General features: G+C 45.2%; 1 protein-coding gene across 1 annotated transcript in view; it reads right to left on the bottom strand.

The window, feature by feature from the left end:
- Positions 1-8453: 8453 nt before the first annotated feature.
- Positions 8454-24648, bottom strand: part of LOC148840354 (uncharacterized) — an 18327-nt gene continuing 2132 nt past the window's right edge. Inside the window, exons 5-14 of the mRNA XM_088926490.1 lie at positions 24327-24390; positions 22763-22938; positions 20764-20875; positions 19735-19805; positions 18950-19058; positions 17500-17566; positions 16880-16965; positions 15207-15279; positions 11901-11999; positions 8454-8618 (exon numbers count right to left, since the gene is read on the bottom strand). Coding sequence (XP_088782616.1) covers positions 8454-8618; positions 11901-11999; positions 15207-15279; positions 16880-16965; positions 17500-17566; positions 18950-19058; positions 19735-19805; positions 20764-20875; positions 22763-22938; positions 24327-24390 — 1022 coding nt within the window. The remainder of the gene's footprint in view (positions 8619-11900; positions 12000-15206; positions 15280-16879; positions 16966-17499; positions 17567-18949; positions 19059-19734; positions 19806-20763; positions 20876-22762; positions 22939-24326; positions 24391-24648) is intronic.

Here is a 24648-nt window from a genome sequence, read left to right as displayed (position 1 = left end):
TTGTTTACAGTCTGAGTAACGAGCAACACAAAATCCCATCAGTTTTTGGAATTTTATAAATCCCAGTCGGACCGTTATTTTAGGTCTCTAAAAGAGGACATGTCCAGGAAAAAGAGGACGTCTGGTCACCCTAAAAACTATAAATTCTTGCATTTACAAAGCAAATGTTCTCTTCACTTCTAATTGACATTAAAGGTGTTTTGTTTTTGATCTGAGGGTTGCTGGCACTCCTGTGTTTCAGCGACATTGTGTGCTGGTGTTTCCACGGCACCTTCTCAAAGAGAATGACAGCAGAGCAGGACTAAAACAAAGATGACGAGTCGTCCCGAAAGACCAGCCGAGCGTCTACAGTAACTAATAAGGGGAAGAAAAAAACTCAACAAATTCGTAGAATGAGGCCTGAAAGCAGATGAACGCACGAGCCCCCTAGTAAATTCAGACTGTTTAAACAATTCCTGGGTGTTTATGACCACGAGTAACACATACCGAGAGCAGAGTCACGGCAGGTTGGAGCAGTATCTGCCCTCAGTTTGAGAGCCGCTCAGTTCAAGGAGTTCCCTCGATAACTAGCTGGTTAAGGGGCAGTGTATAGTACTGGATTTGTTATATGAAGTGGTGAGTGTGGACTACAGTTTCGTATTTTTTGGTCGTGTTGGTTTATTTAAAAAACAACAGGCTATAAAAAGAGCAAACAAAGGCTTGAGCCGAGGAATCTGGCGAAGCAGACCTTTTAAAGTTAAAGAGTATTTTTTTTTTACAGAAATGTCTTTCCCGGAGCACAGACAGAATTACTACAGCTCCGATAGCAGAAGCTGTCACGTGAGGGACCCGAGTACGCGTCCAGACAGTAAATTCCAAAATGTCAAAATGTCTGCAGCTGTTTGAAAAGGCGGACAGAGGGCAGAGCCCTTTGCATTTATTTGAAAGTACCAGCTCGGCTCAGGACAGAGCTCCGTCTGGACTGTCAGCATGGTGACCTTCTTCTTGCACATACAGATCAAAGCAGACCAGTGAGCAGGAGAGGGGCCATGTCCCCAGCACATGAGGACACGAGCCCAGTAACAGGGATTTGTGGGGATACCCTGAGCGGCACGCTCGCTGCCCCCTCTGTGCCGAATGTCGCAGACCAGGGCCCATCTGGAAGGCATTAGGCCGGGCCTGGCCTGCAGGCCCGAGAAATGTTAAGAATGTGTCAGCTGCACGCGTGCAGTAAACAGGAGTCAATAGGAGTACATAGGACACTAAAAGGCAAAAGTTGAAGGGTCTCCCAGATGACTTTTATTACTCTCAGAGATCACACTTTCAATTGTATTTAAAGAGCCAGTGAACTTCTCTCCTGGCTCTGCTTGCTTTTCAACAGCAACTAGAAATTACGACAGTGTTAGATGCACTGCTGTGAGAGGCTGCTGTTTACTTTAAAAAATATAAAATGTGTGGATCGCTAAATGTAAAGCTCGCCATATTGCCTTTCTAATGCTGTCCTTGTCATTACTTTAAAACAACCAGTGTCTTCGAGGACCATGTTAGTGTGTGTTAACATGATGAGACATCTACTGTAACACAGTGCTGTCACAGGGCAGTCAGTGTTCAGTATCTCCGGCTCTAGAACACATGACAGTGAGTGCAGGACACTGCCTATGGCTCTAGAACACAAGTAGTTCTAGAATTTGGGATGAAGGGACATGAATTATTCCTGCTCTACAGAGTGCAGTACCACGGTTTTGTCCTGTTATTTCCACATACCTGTGTCAGTGCAGTGAAATGACACAGGAAATCTGGGTGTGCTTTCTGGAATGTGGTCTTTTGTAGAACTGCTGACTGCCTTTAAATATGGCTCTAACTTAATATCCATAATAATCCTCTGCATTCATACCGTTTGTCTGAACTCACTGGGGCATGTCTTGGGTTAGGATTCTAGCTAGGGTCAGGCTTGGAGCTGGGGTCATTGTGAAAACCCACGTCCCTGTTATGTCTTATGGCAAAATCGTCATAAAGGGCCATGATATTTATTATAACACCTCAGGCATTATAACACCTCTACTAATGTTACAGGAAAGGTTCATGACGGCAAAGATTTTCAAATGATGCAACCTTTCAGAAATTACTGAAGGAAAATAATCATACTTTATTTAGTAATGAAGATCAGATGCTTCATCAGATATGTTTTTAAATTTTAGAAGTCCAAGAAATCATATCACATAAGTGATCATAGATAATGAAATTATACAATGTTACACAATTTCCACAATGTTTCTAAAGCCTTTTCCACACTATCGTTTTTCTGCTGAATTGTAACATTTACGTTTCCCAAATCAGAAACTGAATTGACACGGGTGGAAGATAAATGCATTTCTAAACGAGCTGCTGTTAGAAAGCTCTGGCTATATAAATATTCGTCAAAGGAAAAGAGGGTTAAGCTGAACGCAAAAAGTGAGAGAACCCAAAGACGAATCCAGCAATGACCTGACAGCAGAGGAGGACTTGAAAATAACGAGTCACGGAGCAAACACAAAGAGCACCAGCAGACGAGTCATTCTGATCCGCCAGCGACCCTCCGAGCTGTAAAACACACTTCAGCGCTCATTTCGACTGTGCTTTCTAGTAGAGGAGGACAGGAACCCCACACAGCCCTTAAAAAGCGTCAGTTGGTTGTGCAGGTCAAAGACACAGCCTGTGATAGGAGTGGCTATCGGGTTTGAAATGACCAAAGGGCACTGCCCACCTCAGATTTAATAATTCATACTTCATAATTCAGAAAGCATTTCAGCTCATCCTGAGATTATTAATCATTATAACTAACAACTAATTATTATCACGTCCAGGGGGAATTGTGTAGCAGTAATACTGCTTTTGTATTTTGTATTTGGCAGGGGTCTAGCGCAGCGCCTCCGTTTCCTCTAGAGGGCAGCACAGAGCCGCCCGCCGGTCTGCAGGCTGGACGCGTCGAGGGTCAGTGTTCCCAGTGCCGGGTCAATGAGCCTTTTTACTCCAGGAGCTTAATGAGCATTAACATGCCGCGTGGCTTGGAGATCACCGAATGTCCGCTGGACACTCTTATTAACACCAAAACGTGACGTATTCTTTTGGGAATTATAACTTTTAACTCTGGGTTAAAGAATATATATTTATCTTCTCACCTTTTCGGTGTTGAAAGGATATCTGTGCCGCTGTAAACGCTAAACCGACAGCTTATTCTTATCTTTGAATAGGAGATCTCGGCGTCAGCATGTTCCATTAACCCGTCTAAAAACACGTCTTTCCCACGTGCGAGGATGACCATCATTTCACATTTCTGACTTCTCCACAGGCGTTAATGCACTGATGGCCCGCAGCTGCACGCACAGGGTAATTAATGTATACTGAAAGTCACACGCACACGAAGCTACACTGCTGCAGACATGAACCGTAAGAAGGGAAGCCACTGGGTGTTACATAAGCATCCAGCTAGCACTAAACACTTTTATTTATTATGTTCTGTTTGTGCTCTGCGGGCATCTTCAAAGGAGAGGAAACTCATTTACCGTTGGGGACGCGCCGGGAAAGATAAATGATTCCGAGTAATCTCCGTGCCCTCTGCCGGCGCGTCCCGGTTCCTCCGTGAGCTCGGGCGGACAAGATGTTCTGCGCTCCGGGGGCTTTCTAATCGCGCGGCCGCATTCACAGCCGCGCTTCCTGGCGAATAGTTTTCAGATGCAGTCGTTTTTTTTTATCTGAAAGTGATTAAATGCAAATCGCGTTTTCACCGGGGTCTCATTAAAGGTGTCAGTGCCGTGAAGCTCCTACATTAGGCTACACGCTGACAGTAAATGACCTCAACGAAGAATCTAAGTTTTATTAGAAAAAGAACAGCGTCTTTATGCTCAGAAACACGCGTCTGTAATGCCCGTTTTTACATGCCGAGTGACAGCGATAAACCTGGGGATAACTTCAAGAAGGAACCATCGAGTTGCTCAACAGGAACATACAGCCCAGGGGTCACATCCTTACAGCCCAAAGCACGGGGCTCACAAGCACTGAACAATGCAATTAATATAAAAAACCGGTCCCTCAACAAAGGGTACATTATTATCACCACCTGATAAAAATCGTATAAAACAAGAAGAAAATGCACCTGGAAAAAAAATGTTGTCTCATTTCTTCTTTTATGCACACGTGGGAAACCCATGCTCCAGAGCCATTAAGGGCAATTGAACAAAATCAATTTCACTGAGCTGCGAGGGGGGACATGAATGTGGACCCTGATGAAGGCCAGTTTCCCTCCACGATCGATAATAACACCTCCTCTGTGAGCTAATCGGGTTTCAGGCCTCATGAGTACTGTGTGTCTTGTTCTGTTCGTTTGCACAGACGCTTCCTGTTGACAGTTTATTTCATGGTTTCGTACCGGCTGTGATGCCAAAGGCAGGCGAGGAGTATGAAATCAGTTGCCTCTTTGCTCTGTCCACAAACGTTCCCCGAAACACCCCCGTACCATCCCCTGTCCCGGGACAGCAAGCAGGCGGACAGAACCGTGAAACCAGGTGTGCTAAACGGACCTGTGGCTTCTCCCCTGCCCCCACAAGTCTTTTGACAGGCGCACTGCTCGGGGAGATTCTGCAGGTCTCCCCAGGGGTCCCCCAATATTCCCTCAAGCCCAGATCTGCACCCCCCTCCCCTTTCGGAGGCTGGGGGCACCAGCACAGCTCTGCCCACGGAGGGAAGATGAAACGTCTTGTCTTTGACAGGGGCGAAGCAGGAAGAGGCACAGATTCGCGCCGGAACTGCTCGACAGGGCTGAGAAAACCATGGCGCGGAAACCAGACTTACCCGTGAATCTGGAAGAACTATCATTTCACAGAGCGAGTCTGTTGGAATCTCAGGATACAGTTCTTGTTAAAGCAGGCGCTTGGGCTCCTCGTCCTGGAGCGTTTCAGCCGAATTCATCTTTGACGCCTTTCCGAGATCAGCAGCCAGAATTCAGCAGTCCTGAAGGGCTCTTGTTCATGCTGTTGCAAGGCCTGGGGAGCAGTGTGCCTTTTAAGACAGGTAGGGGGAAGGGAGAGTCCACAGCTGAGTTCATCAGCTCACCTGGGTTCCAGCCCCCACCGGTCCACAGGCATCCCAAACCCCCACAACCCTTTGTGTGAAGTAACGTCTCTTTTAACAAGCGGGAACATCGTTCACAGTATTGTAATGTAGATTTTTGGTAATGCACTTTACAATTTTAACAAATTCTCTTGATTCACAATTCTGTGTTTCCATATACTGTATATCTTAACTGTGTTTGTCAAAATACTTCTCCTCATTGTCTAGAGGTGGACAAAGACACCAACACGCCCTCACGGTCAGAGATTACTGTCCTGTGTTAATGAGCTGTCTGGACCGCCGGTGAGACGGCGAAGGAAACTCACTGCTCTTGAAACGTCTCTGCACATGAGTGGGATGCAGAAGTAGCCAGTAATCTGGATGGCCAATACATGATCACAGACAAGGGGTGACTCTTGATGTTTAATTTGTGGGAACAGGGACGTTGTGTGAAAAGCCCAAGAGTAGATTGTAATTTAAAGTGCTTAGAGAACAGTGTTACTTCATTAGTAGTTACACGAAGAACTCAGACACTGTGACACGTACAGAGAAAGGTTACTCTGGGGACTCCATGGCATTAGAGAAAAATTGGATTTTTCTGATAAAAAATCCATGACAGTCTCTGTTAAAAGCTTGAGAATTAAAACCCTTCTTCTTCCATTCAAAGACAAAATGAGATTCTGTAAAGGATTAAAGCAGGACAAGCTTTCATTACAGCCTTATGAAATAAGGAAAAAAAGACTTCTGAAAACTGCCCCTCTGATTTAACTGCTGTATTTACACACACTTCATGCTGAACACCTTACTCGTTGTGCGAGGTATACAGTATGTGAGGTAGAAACACGAGAGAGAACATAGACATGGCTGTGTAAGGACACCGGGCAGGCTCCAGGACATTGTGACTGCTTCGCATTAATGGCAAATTACAGAATTGAGACGCCCCTGAGCTGTAGCTGAATGGGAAACAAATAGGCTCTATTCATCCTGCCCAAGAAAAAAAAAACTACACCAAATCCTAATCAGAATCTGAATGGATTTTGCAGGCTCCTGCCTGCTAGTTGCACAGCAGACGCCTCTAGTTTATTCACGGTGCTTTTAATCTAAGTTGCTAAGATAATGAGATTTAAAGGTTCAGGTTCTTTCTCTCAGCCAACAGGTGGTACATTTCATGTAAAACTCTGCAAACCAAAGAAAACCTTAAAAAACCTCTCTTGTTGTTCTCAGAATCCCTCGTTCTTAAAGAGCAGAGCAGGACACAGTTCACTTGGGAGTGCAGGTGGAATAGAAGCAAGTATCGAAATGAACTGTTATCATCTTGAAACTGACACGTGGAATTTTTAACCCCGAGAAGAAAGTGATGTCAAACAGACTCACTCACGAACACGACCCCTGTCCAGCGAGGCCGCCACACTGTGCACAGACAACGAATCCGACAATTACAGTGGTAATCAGAGCTTCCGACTGAGTTCCCATTTACTTCAGCAGTGTGAGTGGATGTCACACAAACTCACACGAACTCAGAGTCAGAATGACAGGGTCCAGGTGGCCAAAGAGTCCTTGAACAGCCAGCTCATGAGGTGAGAGCTGTGCTGATGAGAATAGCCAGGTTTCCATGCGACTGGTGTAGCGTCTCACGCGTGTGAGCTGGGAGAACAACGAGGGGGCTGTTCGGCCAACGCGCTGAGCCCAGGAGTGAAACCGTCAGCTGCTCCAGAGCACAAGACCTCACCACGCTTGGAATTAAATGGCCGCAGTTTATGAGCAAGAGTAGCCTACGAGATAGGTTGCATCTCTCATGCCTTGCGGACGTAAAACTTATTGTAGAAATTTCTTCAAATTACCAATGAAATCTGCCCCACCTCAATGAATTCGGTACAGAGGTTCACAAGGTGATTTTGAAAGGGTCTCGAATACACAGGGTCTGGCCTTCTCCTCCAATTTCTGTCCCAGATTTAATGACTTATCCTCCCCTGCATGTGCCTGGCAGTTCAGGCTCTGAAGGCGAGTCCTTTCAAAGGAGGGAAGACAACAGAGTCCTTAGAGTCTCTCACGGCTTCCCCTGCCTATTTCATCTACACAACTCATGTTTCTTTACCTCTGGGCCTGGGGGTCACTGAGGACTCTGCGGTAGTTTTGTTTCAGCCCATTCTTAAAAATTCAGTAGCAATATGCGACGCTCCCAATTTTTGCCACCCATCAACATTAATTTTTATTTTTAATTAAGTTAGTCAAACGTCTGGATTTTTTTTTCACTTTGACATTATAGAGTACTTTGTGCTGATGAGTGGCAAAAATTTTCAGTGAAGTACACCATGGTTCCATGCTGTAGCACAATAAAATGTGAAAAAGTCCAAGGGGGGTGAATACTTTTGCAAGGCATTGTACTTGTATTATGCATGTCGACACACACGAGTCCTGGCTTGGCTGGATGAAGTCCTGACAAACAGGAAAGCAGATGAGCAGTGTGGGAGGCTTGTCCATCTTCTCTTAGGGTGGGACTTTTGCGTGTTTCGCACTGCAACAGATGCCGAACAGACTGATGTGTTAATTTTCGGACTGAACTAGAACATCGCGCTGTGAGATGTGGCCAGCAGACTCCTGTTGTGAAAAGCACTATTACTCTCGATCTCTAGCTACTGCCTGCTGTGTGTAATGGCAGTAAACACTTCTTCTAGTTTGCCTGGCAATCAACAGAAAATGAAAAGATGAATTCTAAAAAATCCTAATAAAGTTTTTTTAAGCATCTTGAAATTTCTTTTTGCAAGGTTTCAGTTGCACATCTACAGATCAGACCTATTAACCACTTAGGAGAAACCTGCAGCTTCTGGGTGACCTGGAACGTTCAGTGACAATCAAGCCACGGTGGGACATCTCAAACTATCAAGAGGGCAAAACTGCACCTACAATCATACGAACTTCATTCAGGACAAAATAAACCATAACAGAGCTGTTTGTATATTTTTCACAAATAGCACCAGGAGAATGATACTCACTATTCTTAGATGTTGAACTCACTGTTCAAAATAATTTTATAGTTAAAAATCTTTCTTTTCCCCATAATCTAAACTGTAGTTATTTTTCACTCACAGGACAATCTGAGCCAGGTCTCCAGGAGCCCTGGTCAGGGTGTGGCCCTCTGTGTCTCTGCTGTTGTAGGATAATCAGAGCCAGGTCTCCAGGGGCCCTGGTCAGGGTGTGGCCCTCTGTGTCTCTGCTGCTGTAGGACAATCTGAGCCAGGTCTCCAGGGGCCCTGGTCAGGGTGTGGCCCTCTGTGTCTCTGCTGCTGTAGGACAATCAGAGCCAGGTCTCCAGGAGCCCTGGTCAGGGTGTGGCCCTCTGTGTCTCTGCTGCTGTAGGACAATCAGAGCCAGGTCGTTTGGGGCCCTGGTCAGGGTGTGGCCCTCTGTGTCTCTGCCTCTGTAGGACAATCTGAGCCAGGTCTCCAGGGGCCCTTGTCAGGGTGTGGCCCTCTGTGTCTCTGCCTCTGTAGGACAATCTGAGCCAGGTCTCCAGAATCGTCGTTTCCAGGAATCTTCCTGACTGGTGCGGCTTCCTACAAAATAACGCCCATCACTCCAGATTATATGTGTGAGCTACTCCACAGTGTGCACTCACAATGCTAGCTTTGTGGAAAGACAATACAGCATTTGGGCAACATCTGTATTAGGAACAAGTAAAGGTTTATTCCATGCTGAAAAGAGAAGAAAAGAAACACAACTTTTCAGCTGTGGAGCCTTCTTCAGGTATGCACCCTACGCATGCTGATGTACTGTAGCTACCTACTGTACTTGAACATTCATTTTCTAAACACAATTTAAAGCATTCCTTAAACTTTAAAGCACAAGTAAATGTACTATGAACTAACCTTTATAGGGTTTGCATACTTAAAAAAATGAATATTCAGGGAAAGGGCACTGCAGTACACAGTCAAATGTGTACAAAGACTGAATTTGTTTAAGAAAGAAAACATTGCCATAAGGAAGGATCTTCTAGCAGGCAGGAAAATGACTGTTCAAATGCTATTACTGCTCAAGCCCTTGTGGCATTGCAAGGGCATCTTGGATGTGATGCGCAACACTACTCATTTTATTATGTACAGGGGTCGGTGTACAGTACACTGGAATGCAATGCATTACATCTTAAAGTATGCACATCTAGCAGCTGGGGTGTCTATTTCACTAATGATTCAATACAAGTGCAGGGTTTTGCTAGTGGTTTCCTGTCCTGAAAGCGCCCAGTGTCTCGCAGGGAAGTGAGCAGCGTGGAGTTCGCTGCAGACTGTGAAGGCACAGTTCTGTCAGCTTTCAAGCAGGAGGGCAGCTCCCCTCCCAGCGCCAGGGAGTCCCACATCAAAGGCGCTGCTCCTTGAAAGCCTCAGCTGTCACATCTGGGCAAACCCACAAGCACGAAAGAAAACAGCCTGGAATTGTGGAGGGCCGGAGACTGTAGACATGTACTTCAAACAAAACCTTGGCATGGCTGAGACTTTCTTCCACTTTTAAATGAGGTTTCTGCCATTATGTTTGAACAGACTAGTAAACCACCCCTAAGGAAAAGGGGTGAGGTGACACTCTAATCTTCCCGTCTTACTCCTCAGACACACAAACATGCACACAGACTGTAAAGGTCTTAAACAAAGCTAATGTGTTAGCAGCTGCCTAATCCCCATCACAGATAAAGATATCTGTACACACATCTGTGCTTCAGCTCCTCAGCAACCAAAGGAAATGCACCTCTGTATTTCTGGGTTATTTCAGTCTCTTGGTTAAAATGCACCATTTTATGCAAATTCCTTTGATCCTCATACACTGTGAGAGTCTGACGCTATTGCAATCAGTCAGGTGCTGCTCCTCTAGAACTAGCTCGGTTATGTCTTTTTCTCTACCTACAAAACGACCTCATGCCTCGTACCCCAGTAAAAGCTGCTGGTAACTAAGCCTCTACTATTAAGTGTCGGTAGAAAACTAAAAGGCCAAGGCCTTTCAGGATGAAACAAAACTACTGCATGGATGTTGGGTTCTTCATGCGTAGAAACTGCAGTAGGGATCTCTGGGACTTGTCCTCCATCAGTCTCAACAGCAGTAATTGGTGCTTTGGCTCCATTAACAGCTCTGGATGTGAAGCTCATTCGGAAACAGGTCTGAGGAGATTTTAGAGCAGCATGGTGAGTTCACCTTGGATACCACTCTCTACACGTCTGGAACAAGGACTCTTAGCCAGACAAAATGGGAAACATTTTGAAGATTGTTGCATAAGCATCCTTATGTCTTATCCTACCGCTAAGCACAGCAGCACATTGATTTTTCTAAAGGGTTTTTTAAGGCCTTTTATGAGGCCATACTCTAATGAAAACTAGTCCATTCATTTTCATCATCGTGTCCTGAATAATAGGGACTGAATTCTAATCCCTTTCAATCTGGGAATGTTTCATTCATGTCTCAGATGAATTACTGCATCTGTGACGACCGTGGAGATGCTCCGGGTTATTCTGATCTTTCGTGCTTGTGGAGAACGAGGAGGAATTGTTCTTATTAGATAACAATGCTGATCATGACTTTATACAGCACCTTTCTGTCTCAAGGCACGTAACTGTAAAACAAGACAAAGACTAAAGCAACCAGGTTTCAGAGCCCTGTATTGGGAACTGAAGGATGACCAGGGTTCGAGGAAGGTACAATGTACAGATGTGTGTGTCTATACAGGTGTGCATATACTGTATATAGTAGGTGTGTATATGGGTGTGTGTGTATAATAGGTCTTTATGTTTAAGAGGTATATATAGGTGTGGGTATAGGTGCGTGTGTATGGGTGTTTGTATACTGTATATACTGTAGGTGTGTGTATATCCCCCTGTGCCTGTGTACGTATAGTTGTGTGAGTCTATATACTGTAGGTGCATGTGTGTATACAGTATATACTGTAGCTTTGTATATATAGTGTAGGTTCATGTTTATATAGGTGTATGTATATATATAGGTGCATTTGTATATAAATATAGGTGTGTGTAGGGATTTACCAGTTCACAGAGGTATTCAGGAACCATTCACAGCCCTTGAGGGTGAGCAGCAGTGTTCTGAATTTGATTACGCAACACAGAGTAGAAGAAATATATTTGAACCCAGAAGACCTGGAGTATTTCATACTCCTGCTGGCCAGGCCAACAGCCAACATTTTATTTTAATATCCAAAATGAAAATAGAATCTTGTTTACAAATGCAGATTCCAAAATGTCTCCGGCTAGGGCTGACTGGACATGTTTGCTGGCCAAAATCCTTGAATCAAAGATTTAAGCTTACAAAGATGTTTTGTTGAGGAAGGGATGTTTTCCAAATACATTCTTTGGGAGTGAGTTTTTGTGCAAATTACTGCCATATGTGGGCTGTAGACAGGTCACTGAGCAGAATGATACCTGACAAGGCAGATTTCAGACGCACCTCCAGGCTCCCTGGGAGAGACTCAAGTATGTAGCTCTAGTGCTTGAAGGTCTTGTTACATCATCCAAGTTTAATCATTTCCATGCCTGACCTACATATGGCGCCTGTGTTATGTAAGAAATGCTCAGTGTAAGAATGTTTGATTGACTGACAGACTTCTGGGAAATGCTGGCCTAAGTTAAATCTAGTTTTCCGATCCTTACCGTCATGCCCAGCGATATCTGGGGATGCTACAATAAAAAAGGGGGTCATGGGTACAGAAAGAGTGAGGGGGTGAGGATTAAGCTGGCTCAGTCCCTCTTTTCGGCTTTCATCTTTTCTTCATCAGGGATCACTTTGGAAAAGTGACTCTTTCAAAGACAGACAAGTCAAAATGACTGTAACTCTCTCATTTCCCTTACCTCAACTGAATTCAGGATGAGCTCAAAGGACAAAGCTTGACAGATTTTACTTGTGTTATATAATTCCAGGGCTATTTCCTTTGACAACTCCGAAGTCGTCTAAAAAAGAAAGGAAAGTTCAGGATCAATAATACTTCCACCCTGCCATTTTTCTCAGGTGATCTATTTAGATTTTATTGATATTATTTTTCATGCAACAGGGCAAAGATCCCATTTCTTGACCTGGAGTGACAAGAAGCTCACATCTGTACCCGTGGTTGTACACTGGCAGTAGGAAACTGACCACTCTGCTCCCCTGGCCTGGTCACCAACAGGCCCTCAAACCCCTGTGTTGTTTGCTTTGTCCACTTCTTGCGATGTGCTTACTGTGTAGCTCCCCGATTCCTGTTTTTTTTGTAAAATTTTAGAACAAGCTACAATCTCTGGTTTTAAAAAGACACGTTAAAGGATTTTTAAAAATCTCCAGAATTATTTTAAGTAATTTGCAGAATTGCTTCTTGCTTGTCGCTGTAGCTATCTGGCTCTGGCCTGGAGTCGTTGCCCCTGACCTGGCCTGAGAGAATTTTGTACAGAAACCTGCTGTACGTGACACCTCAGAAATAGCTGAAAGGCGGGACAACATCATCAAGAATAGCCACTGGATCATAAGTAGAATGCGGACTCTTAAACCCCCATTCATGGCAACAACATGACTGTAATGGGCCTATAAAACCTTCTGTAACACTGTTGCAGTCCAGGACACTGTGGGAAATACACCTGTGTGTTTCTCCGTCCGTGTTCTCCAGAAGTGGCCATTTTCATGACAATTAAACTCATCTCAAACGTTCAGTGGACTGCGCTGGGACTCCTTGCATCCCTACATACAGCAGTTTTCACTGCCTGAGAATACAGCTGCAGGGATTGAAATGACTATTTGGGAAGAGGAACTGCACCAGCCCTAGTTAATCAAGAACCATGTCACTGTGCCCTCCGCCGCCCGCGTCCCTACCAGACAGTCACAGCACACAAGGAGGGTTCGATTCCCAGGGGGAAGGTGGAAGGACATCCTCGCATTCCGTGACACACTTTTAATGAACAATAAATTCCCTTTCAAGTGTTATGAACGACCCAGTGTTCTCTTCAAGACCTTCCTTCGAAGCCTAGTGCTCTTTCGTCTACAGCTCGCATTTCACTGCTGAATGGGCCACCAGAGAGGGGAGAAAAGTCGAGGCCACCGTGTGATGGGAAAAAAACAACTTAAACTTTAACAACTTAAAGAGAGAACGATTTTAGATTCAATTTTACAGACCCCAACTTTTACAACTCTGCAATTCCAAAGCACGTACAAGACAGTGCCTCAGTGCTGTTATGTAATAAAACACTGGAATATTATTTTAACTTTTTCTGACCTTTTGAAAGGACCACATGAGGCCTGACATTGTCCCATTAACCTCTGCATTCCAGAGCAGCAGCTCAAAGCAATTTAAACCACATGCACAGGTACTCACCACTAACCTCTTCACAGTTACACAGAACACTTCAGACAGGCCTGATTTATTTCCTGAACTCTTCCCTGCAGAAACAATACAGGGTTTGGCTCCCTTTTATCTGAAACAACCCAAGTCTGACAGCCTTTCACAAAGCTCAGTAAGGCTACAACACAGGACTCAACTGTATTTTACTGTTCAGGTGTAATAAAAACGAAAACTTCCCCACAAACGGCTAAAGTTACAGGAGGGCTGTGTGAGTACTGGCAAGAGCCACTCTCAGACTGGGTGTGATTAATGGTCAGATCACATCCCTGGTGCAAACGGGTGATCACTCTTACTGTTTTAAACGCAGTCAAGGGGCCAAGACTGTGTTTCCTCATAATGTTTTTGTGTTCAAAAGTCTGACAACGTACAGGAACCCTCACCCCCAAAACACAGGACACTTGGTGAGACAATACGCATTCCTGTGGCGTCTCAGAAAAGATGCTAATCAAAATGAAAAAAAACAATCAAGGGGTACCAGAATCAGCTGTGGAAATGGACGGTACTCTGCCATCCAGTGCTTAGAGATAGCTGTGCTATCTGCCAGTGAGAGATTGAAAAGCTGGAATGGATACAGGCCAGCAGCTTGTGAGGTAAGCATTGCCTGTTTCTCTGTTAGGACTCTACTCTGTGGAGAATGAGTGTCATCATTAGGAAAAGTCTAAAGAAGACATGCCAATTCAAACACAACAGTATGATTGAGGTACAGACCACAACTGAGGGACCTAGTAACCTCTCCACAATATGAGGAAGACGTCTCCTCATTTGTTGTGACTGAGATGAGAATAACTGCAATTTCCATGCACTGTCCTTCATATGTTTCCTTGTATAAATGTTTTTAACCACTTTTCAAGTACCATAGTATATTTGGGGACCCAATCATTTGCTGAGAAAGCTGCAAACATTAGAATAAATAATTTAAAAATTCTTTAAAAGATAGAAGATACTCTACAGTTTGGTTTAAAATTTACTTTGGATTGCCAGAGATAAAACCTAAGACGCATCACTGAATCCCTAATAAATTCCCGATGAGATGTTTAAATGTGGCCATATAATATACACTCCTGTCAGTAGCCCTGGCAGGTCAAAATGAGTTACCGAACTGTTTCAAACTCGCCAAGAACTGCTTTCCTGAGAAGTTCTTCTCTTTTCCCAAAGATATGCATTTGCTTGGTTCAGAGTGATGTCTACTTTTCTGTCTTCTGATGAAGTATTTGATTTTTAAACATAACTAATACACACAGAGCTCTTAAATATTAAGATTTTACTTTGTTCAGCACAAACGTAGCTGTCTAGTCTGTGCAGTAATGTTTCACAGTGCTAAAGAGAGCTACAGCTTTACAAATTCTTATGAGGTCATTGTTTATATAGTCCACAAGTTCTAACAGTTCATACTGTAGGACAAATTCATTTTTGAAAGATTTGAACTGACTTTTGTAAAAACAAAATACATTTAAGCCAGAAACATAATAAAAAGGATTGAACGTGACATTGCAAAAGGATGAAATTATAGTGGATTTCAAGAAGGCTGAAACATAGCCCAGCTATCAATTTATAGTTAGCGCCTGAATATTTCACATTTGTGATTCACCCAAATCGAAATCTTCGTCAATACTAATTTGTCAAGATTGTCACATTTCCTTCCATCTATTTAAAAAAAGAGAATACAAATTCTCACGATGTCTCCGTTTGTGCAATGTTTTTTTGCTTGGTCCCATTGACCAGCCTTCTCTAACTCTAGACACGACGTGCCCAAGGTTCAGCTTGACCGGTCACCCCAGCGGAGCGAGCTCACCTGCAGGACAAGGTGCTCCATGGCGAGGGTGCTGGCGCGATCGGCCTGGGCTTCCTCCCGGCACCTCTGCTGTCTGCTCAGGAGAGCTGAGTCAAGGGAAGTGCTCAGACGCGGAGGGAGGGGCTCGGCGCCTGCTCTACCTCCATACCCCTTCCACACCACTGCTGCACCGTGCCATGACCAGCGCAGAGCAGTGTGCAGTGAGGCCCTACAGAACTGTGGACATGTGACGGGCTACTAGCAAAGCCAAACGCATGCGCCATCTACCCAGGCTCTAGGCAACAGCGTGTAATTACTCTGCTGGGATAAAGTTAGTTAGCAAGGCCCTTTTCTTGGCTTTGGGCGAAGAAGGGACTTGTCTGGTGCCCGCAGGCTGGCTCCATCGCGAGGGAGAGACGTGCCGCTTCTCTGATCAGTGCCCGATCTCCTGCATGGATCTGCCTATGACCAGAGAGCTCCAGACGACCAATGTCTCTGTCAGAGGAGCTCGTCCACAGGACCTCATTCTCCTCCGTAGGACAGGAGTGACCGCCGTCAAGTCTGAAACCACTGGGGATTCTCAATGTGGGCTGATGCGTAATATCGAAATAACTGCCCAAACAGTTAAAACACAGACTGGAGTCTACGGCTAGAGCAGCTTTTCCTCCTTTGTTCTACAGAAACAAACATGTTTAGGTCACTGCAATCAAGACAATACAGTCTAGTTTAACGGTTTGATGGTCGATTTTTGGTGAAGTCTAACAGGGAAGACATGGTAGATGGTAGTAAAAGCCCTTGACTGAAAATGGGCTACAGCTGTGTGTTCGAGGTTGTGAGAGGTGGCAGAGTGGCATGCTAACCTGGGGTCAAAAATAAACCCTGACCCTAAACCTTAACCCTGACTCTGACCCTAACCCTAAACCCTGACCCTGACCCTACTCCTGAGCCTAAACCCTGACCCTAACCCACAATGTCAAACCTACACACAAGTCAGCATAATTAGGGCACTTTCCCACACAGGCTGAACATGGACAGCAAAGGGTAAAGGGCTTTATAAGGCTCACCATGCAGAGTGCTCATATCATAAAGCAATGCTCTCTGTGTTAGCACTGTTCCAGTAGAAAACTCACTCAAGCCGCTGGCTGCGACTGTGCTGTTCTGTGTAGAGACACCACAGGAGTGAAGATGAACAGCAGATGCCTGTGGTTTGGATCCTTTATGAAAACTTTGACATTTTAATGTGCTCCCTGAGCAATCTGCGCTGCCAAGCTGGTCTATAAATGAAATAGTCCTGTATATCATATAACAAATTAAACATATTTGTTACTCATTGTAAGTCATCTGAAATCAGAGAAAGGGCATTCGGATTTTTTTTCTCCAAGAAAACAGCTCAAAACCTTTAAACTGAAAACATATTCACTGTGATTTAGATACATTTTCTGGAAGTCACTTTTTCACTCTTTTAACAAGCAGGATTTGTCTGCTGCCTTTCCTGCTGAAGACAGTGAGCCCCCGACAGCACCTGAGTGGAAATACGGGTCAGAACCGGGTCAGTGAAACAGCGGACATGGTGCACTGCGGAGTGGGTTCCACATCTCAGAGACAAGGACGGCCTCTGCTGTTGGAAACAATGTCTTCCAACCCAGTTGTGCAGCCGCACACCGTTGACAGAGGCTCTTGGAGCTGAAGGATACAGGTGAGAAGAGGGATCAGTCTCGCCCGAAACGCGCAGGTTGTCTTCCACAGCCTCCACCGTTGCCTCGCTCAGAGACTGGAATGCCTGCAGGAGACACACCGTGGCTGGACTTGAGACACACGCACCTCGAGCTAGTTCAACACATCTCCCACATTCTACAGGCCAGTCCTTCTGACACACAGACACTTCTTTCAACATGGTGGTTCATGTTGTACTGAGGGCTCGTACTGAGGGCTGCTCCCAGTTTCTTCAGTACCCATTCCGCAGGGATGGTACTGAACGGCTCCTCACGTGTCATAATGACTCGCATATACAGGAGCATCACATCCAGCAATGAGCTCTGCAGGGCTCGCTGGCCAGCAGTTGGTGTCCTGCAGGTTGGGGTTCTGGGCTGTGTCGCCAGCTCAGCAGGTGGGATTCTGGGGGTCTCAAATAGCTGCTGGGGCTGATGGGGCTCCTGGGGGCAGCTGGGTAACATTCAGCTCGGCCTCGTTCACTTGCGAGGTGGCCACAAAGTATAGCCCACGCAGGGATTTTTTCTCTTATCAGAGCAGACTTTGATTTAAAAAAAACATTTAAGCATCAGTTCTCCCTGTATTAAAAAAGGAAGGGACCTACCGTTTTACTGCTATTTCCTGGGATCTGAAGGCCACTCTCTGCCTCACATTCCTTGCGAAGCATTTCCCTTTGATGTGAAGAAGAAATTCTTTCAATCACAAGACATTTTACAGAACACTCTGGTGTAATAGCCCAGATATAAGCAACTTACTATCATCTGAGAATGAGTGGATGTCATTTTACAGGAATTTACCATGCGAGAGGCACATACACTTTTTTTAAGATCATGGTAAGGAACAGCACATACTTTCTTTAATATTATTATAGCTTATTTGCTTATTTTGTGAATTAGTAACATTCCATTACAGTACACAAAGAATTGGCTTGAGTTAAATTTAGAAATATAAAACATTTTTTTCCAGTCAAATAATAAAAACTGCAAACTTCACATTAAGAGTAACATACAGCCCTCCTTGATTAATTTGTTAATTTTCCTGGATAAATCTCTTAACACAGAGCAATGAATGAGGTTATCAGAGTAAATCCAGCAGGTATGCCTGTGACAAGGCACTATAAATGTTGCTAGCTCATAAAAAAAATGTATGTACCCATTAAACAATCCCGTCATTGTCTTCTATCATTATATGAAAATAACTCCCTTGATCTTACTTTCTACACACAATATACGGTTTCTTACCCACTCAATGGAACATCATAAAGAACTTGTGACCTACATCCAGCCCCGGCTGTGTCAGTGTTGGACTTACTGTACTTTACAAACCACGTGAACTATGCCCACACACAATCTGTGTCACAGCAGTGTGGCCAGTATGGCCCCCTGCGCTACAGTACACGCCTGTTTTGTGAAGATGCACCGCAATGCCAGTCCTTTTAAAATGTAAGATAACTACATTGTACTGAAAAAGCCAGGCCAGATCTGCCACATTTGCCAGTGTGCAGAAATCCGGGTCCAGAGTGTACTTCACGTCAGAATCGAAAGAGATTTCAGCATCTGGGTGCTCCGTTGAGGAAGTACCTTCACTCAGAACAAGGGTCTGTCCAGAAACACAGGGTCCCACAGGACAGCAGGGCGCTGAATCTCACTCAGTCTGTCCATTTTCCTGCACAGCAGTACAACTGTTTCTGATGTGTCTTTCCTTTCCTGAGCGACGCAGTGCAGCTGCAGGGCCAACGCAGCTAAAGCCGCTTGCTTAAGATACAACCTTGACTGTACAGTATATGAGTGATGGAGAATCTGAGTGAAGGGCTTCCCTTGGGACTCAAACTCACAACTTTCCAGTCCAGAGCACTGACCACAGCCCCACACTGAAGCCTACTTCAGCTTCAAAGTCCAAGTCCGACAGGCAACCTTAGACCTGCAGGCCAGTCCCTGTCACACAGTGGACAGCACACCCAGGCTTCAATACTCAGAGTGTCTGAGCACAGCAGGCCGAGATGTGACCTGTGCAGGGAGGAGCTGCTGGCTGGACAAGATCTGCTCTAGATATACCTGAGGGTCCACACTGCGGCCTGCAGGCCTGGCAGGCTCTCCGCTCTCCTCTGGACACGGGCCTGCAGGCTCTGCGCCTCGTCGTGCTGATGCTGGGGCACAATAAACTCTGCCCGGAGATAAAGAGACAGAGTTCAGGGGCTGCTCGTTGTAAAAATACATTGTGTGTTACTAGGGGCCGGAGAGATGTACACGGTGCTCCAGATGGTTTACCGAGCAGCACCATCCTGAGGATTCCCAGCCGGCCCGGTGCTCAGAGACAGGGGGCGGGGGGTTTACTGAAACATTTAAACGCAGAGCCCCAGCTTTTGCTGAATAAGGTAAAAAAGCGCTCAATGATATTAGCCTGGAACAGAAACACGATGAAGATCAAACTGGAAACCTTCGCTGGCTGCTGGCATGAGGGAGCCCATCAGCCTGTGCACGAAGAGCACCTGCGCATGCTGACCAAGATTCAACACTCCGTGAACAAGAGACAGCCGCTGGTAGGACAGCAGCTGTCACAAGTAAGATTCTATTTTCTATCAAATCCCCGATTTTCCTTAAATAGAAAAACTTCCCCGAAGCCAGGGGGATCTGTGCTGTCGCCTCCTCTTGTCCGAGCTTCAGAGCTCACTTCCCAGCGGTGGGACTTTCAAGACACAGTGGGGCCCCTCTCTCTCACTCCTGTGTCAGTGGGGCCCCTCTCTCTCACTCCTGTGTCAGTGGGACCCCTCTCTCTCACCGCCTGTGTCAGGGGGGCCCCTCTCTCTCACTCCTGTGTCAGTGGGGCCCCTCTCTCTCACCGTGGTGCGTCTTCTGTAAGCGCAGTGCCTGCAGCTCCCTGCTCAGTCGCTCCCTGGCCTCCTCCAGCTGCCTGCAGGTGAGACAGTTCAGAAGGGCGCTGCTGAATAGACATTATAGTCCATGCTTCCTAACTCAAAGTATTTACCAATTATGGTTCTAATAATGCATGCTTTAAGAGCTTGGACAGGATAAATATGCAGAAACCTCATTTTGTTTGACAACTGATCACTGCCCTGAGTCCATTCCAGGACAGAAAGACAGTGATTGTTGCTTCCATTATTTGCAACAGCAGGAGGAATTTTATCGGAGCAAACTGGAGGAAGAATTTTTTTCGATGCCCTTCACCAGTGACATCAATCAGTCCTCACAGTTTAATACCTTCACGTTCACACCTGCTGTCAGTGAACATCAGGCCTGTCCTGGGATCTGCTGTGGGCAGCTAGAGCTGTGATTCAGAGGTTCGTGAGGTGGCGAGAAACAGACGTAAAGGAATGACTTAGTCTGCTTTTGAATGATCAGGCAGGAATCACAAGAGGCCTATCAATGCACTTCATGTTCTATACTTTTCTGAACCACTGGGGCACAGATTTGTAGGACACACCTACATTAAGAAGTAAAAACCCTGAACAGCCCACTGTTGGCCTTTAAAACCACCTATCGTGTTGGACAGGTTGTCTCTTCCACCTAGTCATTAATGCAATGCCAGTCCCCGCAACCCATCAGAGCTCAGGAAATCTCAAGAGTCACGACTGTGCCCAAGCCCACAGACACAACGTTCTGCTCGAGGAGCTCTGAGCCACGCAAGGACTAGTGGCATAAAACCAGAAGCACACCAGTGACCTGCTGGTTTGACTTTGTGCGAGCTGGGTGGTAGAACGGAGAGGGGTCAGCTCTCCAGGCAGGTCCCAGTATATTTCATTCTCGTGTGTGTTTAAACCAGACGACAGGATGAGGTCACCTGTCCGGGCCTTCCCAGGAGCAACGCTTGCTCACTTTATGCCTGAACCTCTAAAGCACTGCCGACCCACCTCTGTACATTGGAGCTTTGCTCCTCCTGGTCAAACCGCTGAGCGCGGCGTCTGGGGAGGAGGACATCCACCAGCCTTTGCTTAGGGCTTGCGGCGGCAGCAGCTCTGTGCCCTGTGGGAAGGGTCATCACACAGTGAGCAGCCGGCGGTATTTTTATTGCTGGAGAGCTCAGGCAGACGATCTCCTGAACATAAGAAAGATTAGAAACGAAAGGAGAGCACTGGCTTCACTCGGCCCGTGTAGCAATTCAATTATACCAAGATGTCCTCCAGTCATTTTTCGAAAGAAACCAGCGTATCAGCATCAGCTTGTTCCAAACCTCCACCACCCTTTGAGTAAAGACATGCCTCCTCTTCTCACTTTTAAATGTACTTCTGCATATAGCAGTTTCTACTTTTGTGACGTGGTGTTTCAATTTTAATTTGACGCTCCAAACCCAAATTAAACACAGAATTGATGCTCCTTCTGCTGTTTTTTAACCCTTGCCCTCTGTACCACATCTAACTGAAGGTTACTGACCCGTCAATCCCAGAACACACCCTGTCCTGCATGCCACAGCTCCATCTGTCAACAGGCCCTTGCGCTGTCTGGATCAGTTGAGGCTCATTCCTTTTTGAATTCAGGCTTGATGGTTATTTTGGACACACCCACCCATGTGGAATCTCACGTGGTGATCTCTCTGGTCTCCCCAGCCCCCTGACCTCCCCATCCTTCACTAGGGCCTGTGTCTGAAGGCCTTGCCATTGATCCTGTATGTTCTAGTTTCTTTTTCTTTCTTTCTTCCTTATCACTGTGTACAGCATCCTCGAGTCTGGAAAGATGCTTTCTAAATCAAAGTGAGTTTTTTTTTTTCTGTGCACTGTTAGCGCGTCACAGGAAACACAGCCCCGTACAGGAGGGGCAGTGCTGATCGGGGAAAGGGTGCGTCTCTCACTGACACCACAAGCCTGCAAGAGCCCAAGAGGCTCCAGGAACCATCGTGTCACCCTGAGAGCCCTGGCGGACAGCTTCTGCTCCAGCAGGATTCATAATCCATTTACAATATTAAAAACCACTGGAGGGACTTAAGAGTTATAAATAGAAAATCATATGTCATATATAATGTCATTTTAAATAGCATGTAAAGCACACTTTAAAAAGGGATCAATAATTTTCCATGTAAACTGAGTGTGCATATTCCTTTTAATGTTAATTGCTAATTAGCACGACACTGGTTTAACAGATAAGTTGCAGGTTTTATTTTGACACTGCTGTCCAATGGGCTGGGAAACTTGCAGGTTGAATAATCCTGCTATAAAAAGTGTGACATTTTTATAAATTCTGCGAATAGAATTGGCTTATTATTGTATTAGTTACGGCAGATGAGCTTGCCTCTGCTTTACCATTGTTACAGCGAGCATCTCATCTTCAGGCTAATGGAAGAGGGAACAGGGTTGATGTAAAGGAGCTCCGATGTTCCGTCTGAAATGATCTGTCACTGTGAGAAAGCAGCAGACCTGCACTGCTGTGAACCCTGTATGAGTGCAATTCTAGACACACCATGTTTCTTTATTGGAAACTGTCCGTTCTGCCTAGTCCTCGACAAATGCATCTGTTTGAAAGCTAGGTTAAGGTCATTGTTGTGTTGGGTTCATAAACACTTATGTACATGCCTACGGTATGTTTCATTGGCTTGGAAACACAGAGAGTCTGGAGAACAGAACAATCAGTCATTTTTTCAATATTTTTCTTAGGTGTTCGATATTGTAACGGTATTAAATTAAAGCCTAATTTGTCGGGAAGCCGATAAGTTAGAGACACCAATTAGCACTGGTGATTAAGAGTCCAGTTGGAACAGAAACCAGCAGACGTAGGCGTCCAACAGGACCAGGATGAAGACCAGTTTTCCAGGTGATCCACCTGTATACCAGTACAGGCAAAACGTGCCTTTAAAAATCTAGAATCGGCAGGGGGCGTGATCCTGCAGTGCACAGAGGGGATAGGAACGTTAAGACTGACCTGCCTTTAATCCCTGTCCAAAGCTTTTCTCCAGTAACTCTTTGTTAAATGGATCATAATGCTTGTTCGATTCACTTTGAAGACATTTTCCTGTCAGATTACTTGCGATGGGTTTTCTTGTTTCTGGAAGGACGACTCCATCAAGGGATGTGTTGTAATTCCTGAAATCAAATAGCCTAAGTAACAGAAACACTTCAGGTGTGGGACTGCCTATTTCATTGAACAGACAAAACACAGGATTTTGTCGGGTGTCTTGTAAAGGACACTTTGTGCATAAATATAAAATTTATTACACCATTCATGCATAGAATGCCACATTTGTAAGTTGATGTTCCTGCATGTAGAACTATTTCAATATAAACATCCAATTTAATTGTTTTCACAGTTTCCTTATGTGCCAAAGGAATAACAGTGACACATTCAGGATTCAGAAAAAAAATTCTTGCAAATTGCAACTTCAAATTTCTCTATGTGCATGTACATAAAATCATGATAGGAGTATAATTAAGTTTCGACACTGGAATTAAAACAGAAAATAGCCTTTGTTAACCAGGATTAAATGATACAACACTCTCTAACTTTCTTAATTCCAATAAAGTAAAGAACAAAAACAAAAAGGGATGTAAATTCTTAAGAACATACAACTTACCCCCCCTGTGCATCAGAAGCCATGTCTGTCCTCTTGATAGAAAAACAAGGCTGGAGCAAGAAATGAACTAAAATTACAGCTCATTGTTTTCACAAACACCACTAAGCATTTTCAGCTTCCTGACCCTTCAAAAATATATTTTTTATTGGGAAAAAATAGTAATTTTTTGTTAAGATCAAGGATTTTGCTATTGAAAAATACAGAAAGGAAATGCAAGCTTGAGTTCTAATTTACCTGTGTTATTATAAATGCCAGCAATGCAGGTAAGCAGTAACCACCAGTAAGGGAAAGTTTACTGTATGTGTTGCTGGGACACCAGAGATGGCCTGTTACGAAGAAGACTTCCTCAGGGTCCTAGAGACCCTCCAGTTTCAGAAACTTTGCTATGATAGTGTGGGGTTTCCTGAACCGTGATGCTTTGAACAAAGAAGGCTTTCTCTCCGCTCAAACAACCCGGAGTCGGGAATCCTTTTTTGAAAATTGATCAACCTCAACCACTGCATTATTCCCACCCTGTAAAAACAAAGCTTTGGAGAGCAGACATCTTGAAGGACACGGCCTGAGGGAAGATCTCTGGCGATCGGCCTCGCAAGGCCAGCGGATCCCACCTCTGAGCTCGCAGTCACACAACCACACACTTCAGCAAGGTGACACAAGTGAACCTTCTGAGTGTTCTCAGCTCTTGAACGTTTCCTTTTCCTTTCAGGCAGTTCCTAACGAACCTGCAAGACTGTCCCTCCCCCATAGATCCAGGCCGAAACATCATCCCATGCTTGGAAATGTATTGTCCTTGTCGTAGCAACGGAGCGGGCAATGTCTCATAAGACGTCTGAAGAGCCCAGTACAGGGTTTTGTGATAGGACAGTATATTCCAGTAACAAGCCATTGACAAAAGCTACACGAAGAGCCTCTTACTTATTAACCACGTTGGTGGCTTTCAGTAATCTTTGCCGCGTCAGAGAAAAACACTTCACACAGGCTGGGCAAGCACAACCAGAGAGGGGTCTGACCGACTGTCGGATTCGGTGCGTCTCTCAGCTCACACAGGCGGTGCTCTCTGTTCGCAGCGGACTCTGACCTCCCAGCTGCCAGAGCCTCCAAGCAGGAGTGCACATGGACACAGCAAGGGGGTCTGCTAACAAGACTGCTGTTCAAACGAAACCCATTTAGCACCACACAATGCTGGAAGCTGCAGACTGAAGACGGTATTTGTGTTTTAACAGTAGAAACAGACAAA

Source organism: Atractosteus spatula, chromosome 1 (assembly GCF_055471065.1).
Source record: "Atractosteus spatula isolate fAtrSpa1 chromosome 1, fAtrSpa1.hap1, whole genome shotgun sequence".
NCBI lineage: Eukaryota > Metazoa > Chordata > Actinopteri > Semionotiformes > Lepisosteidae > Atractosteus > Atractosteus spatula.
This window is presented reverse-complemented; position numbering and strand designations above follow the sequence as displayed.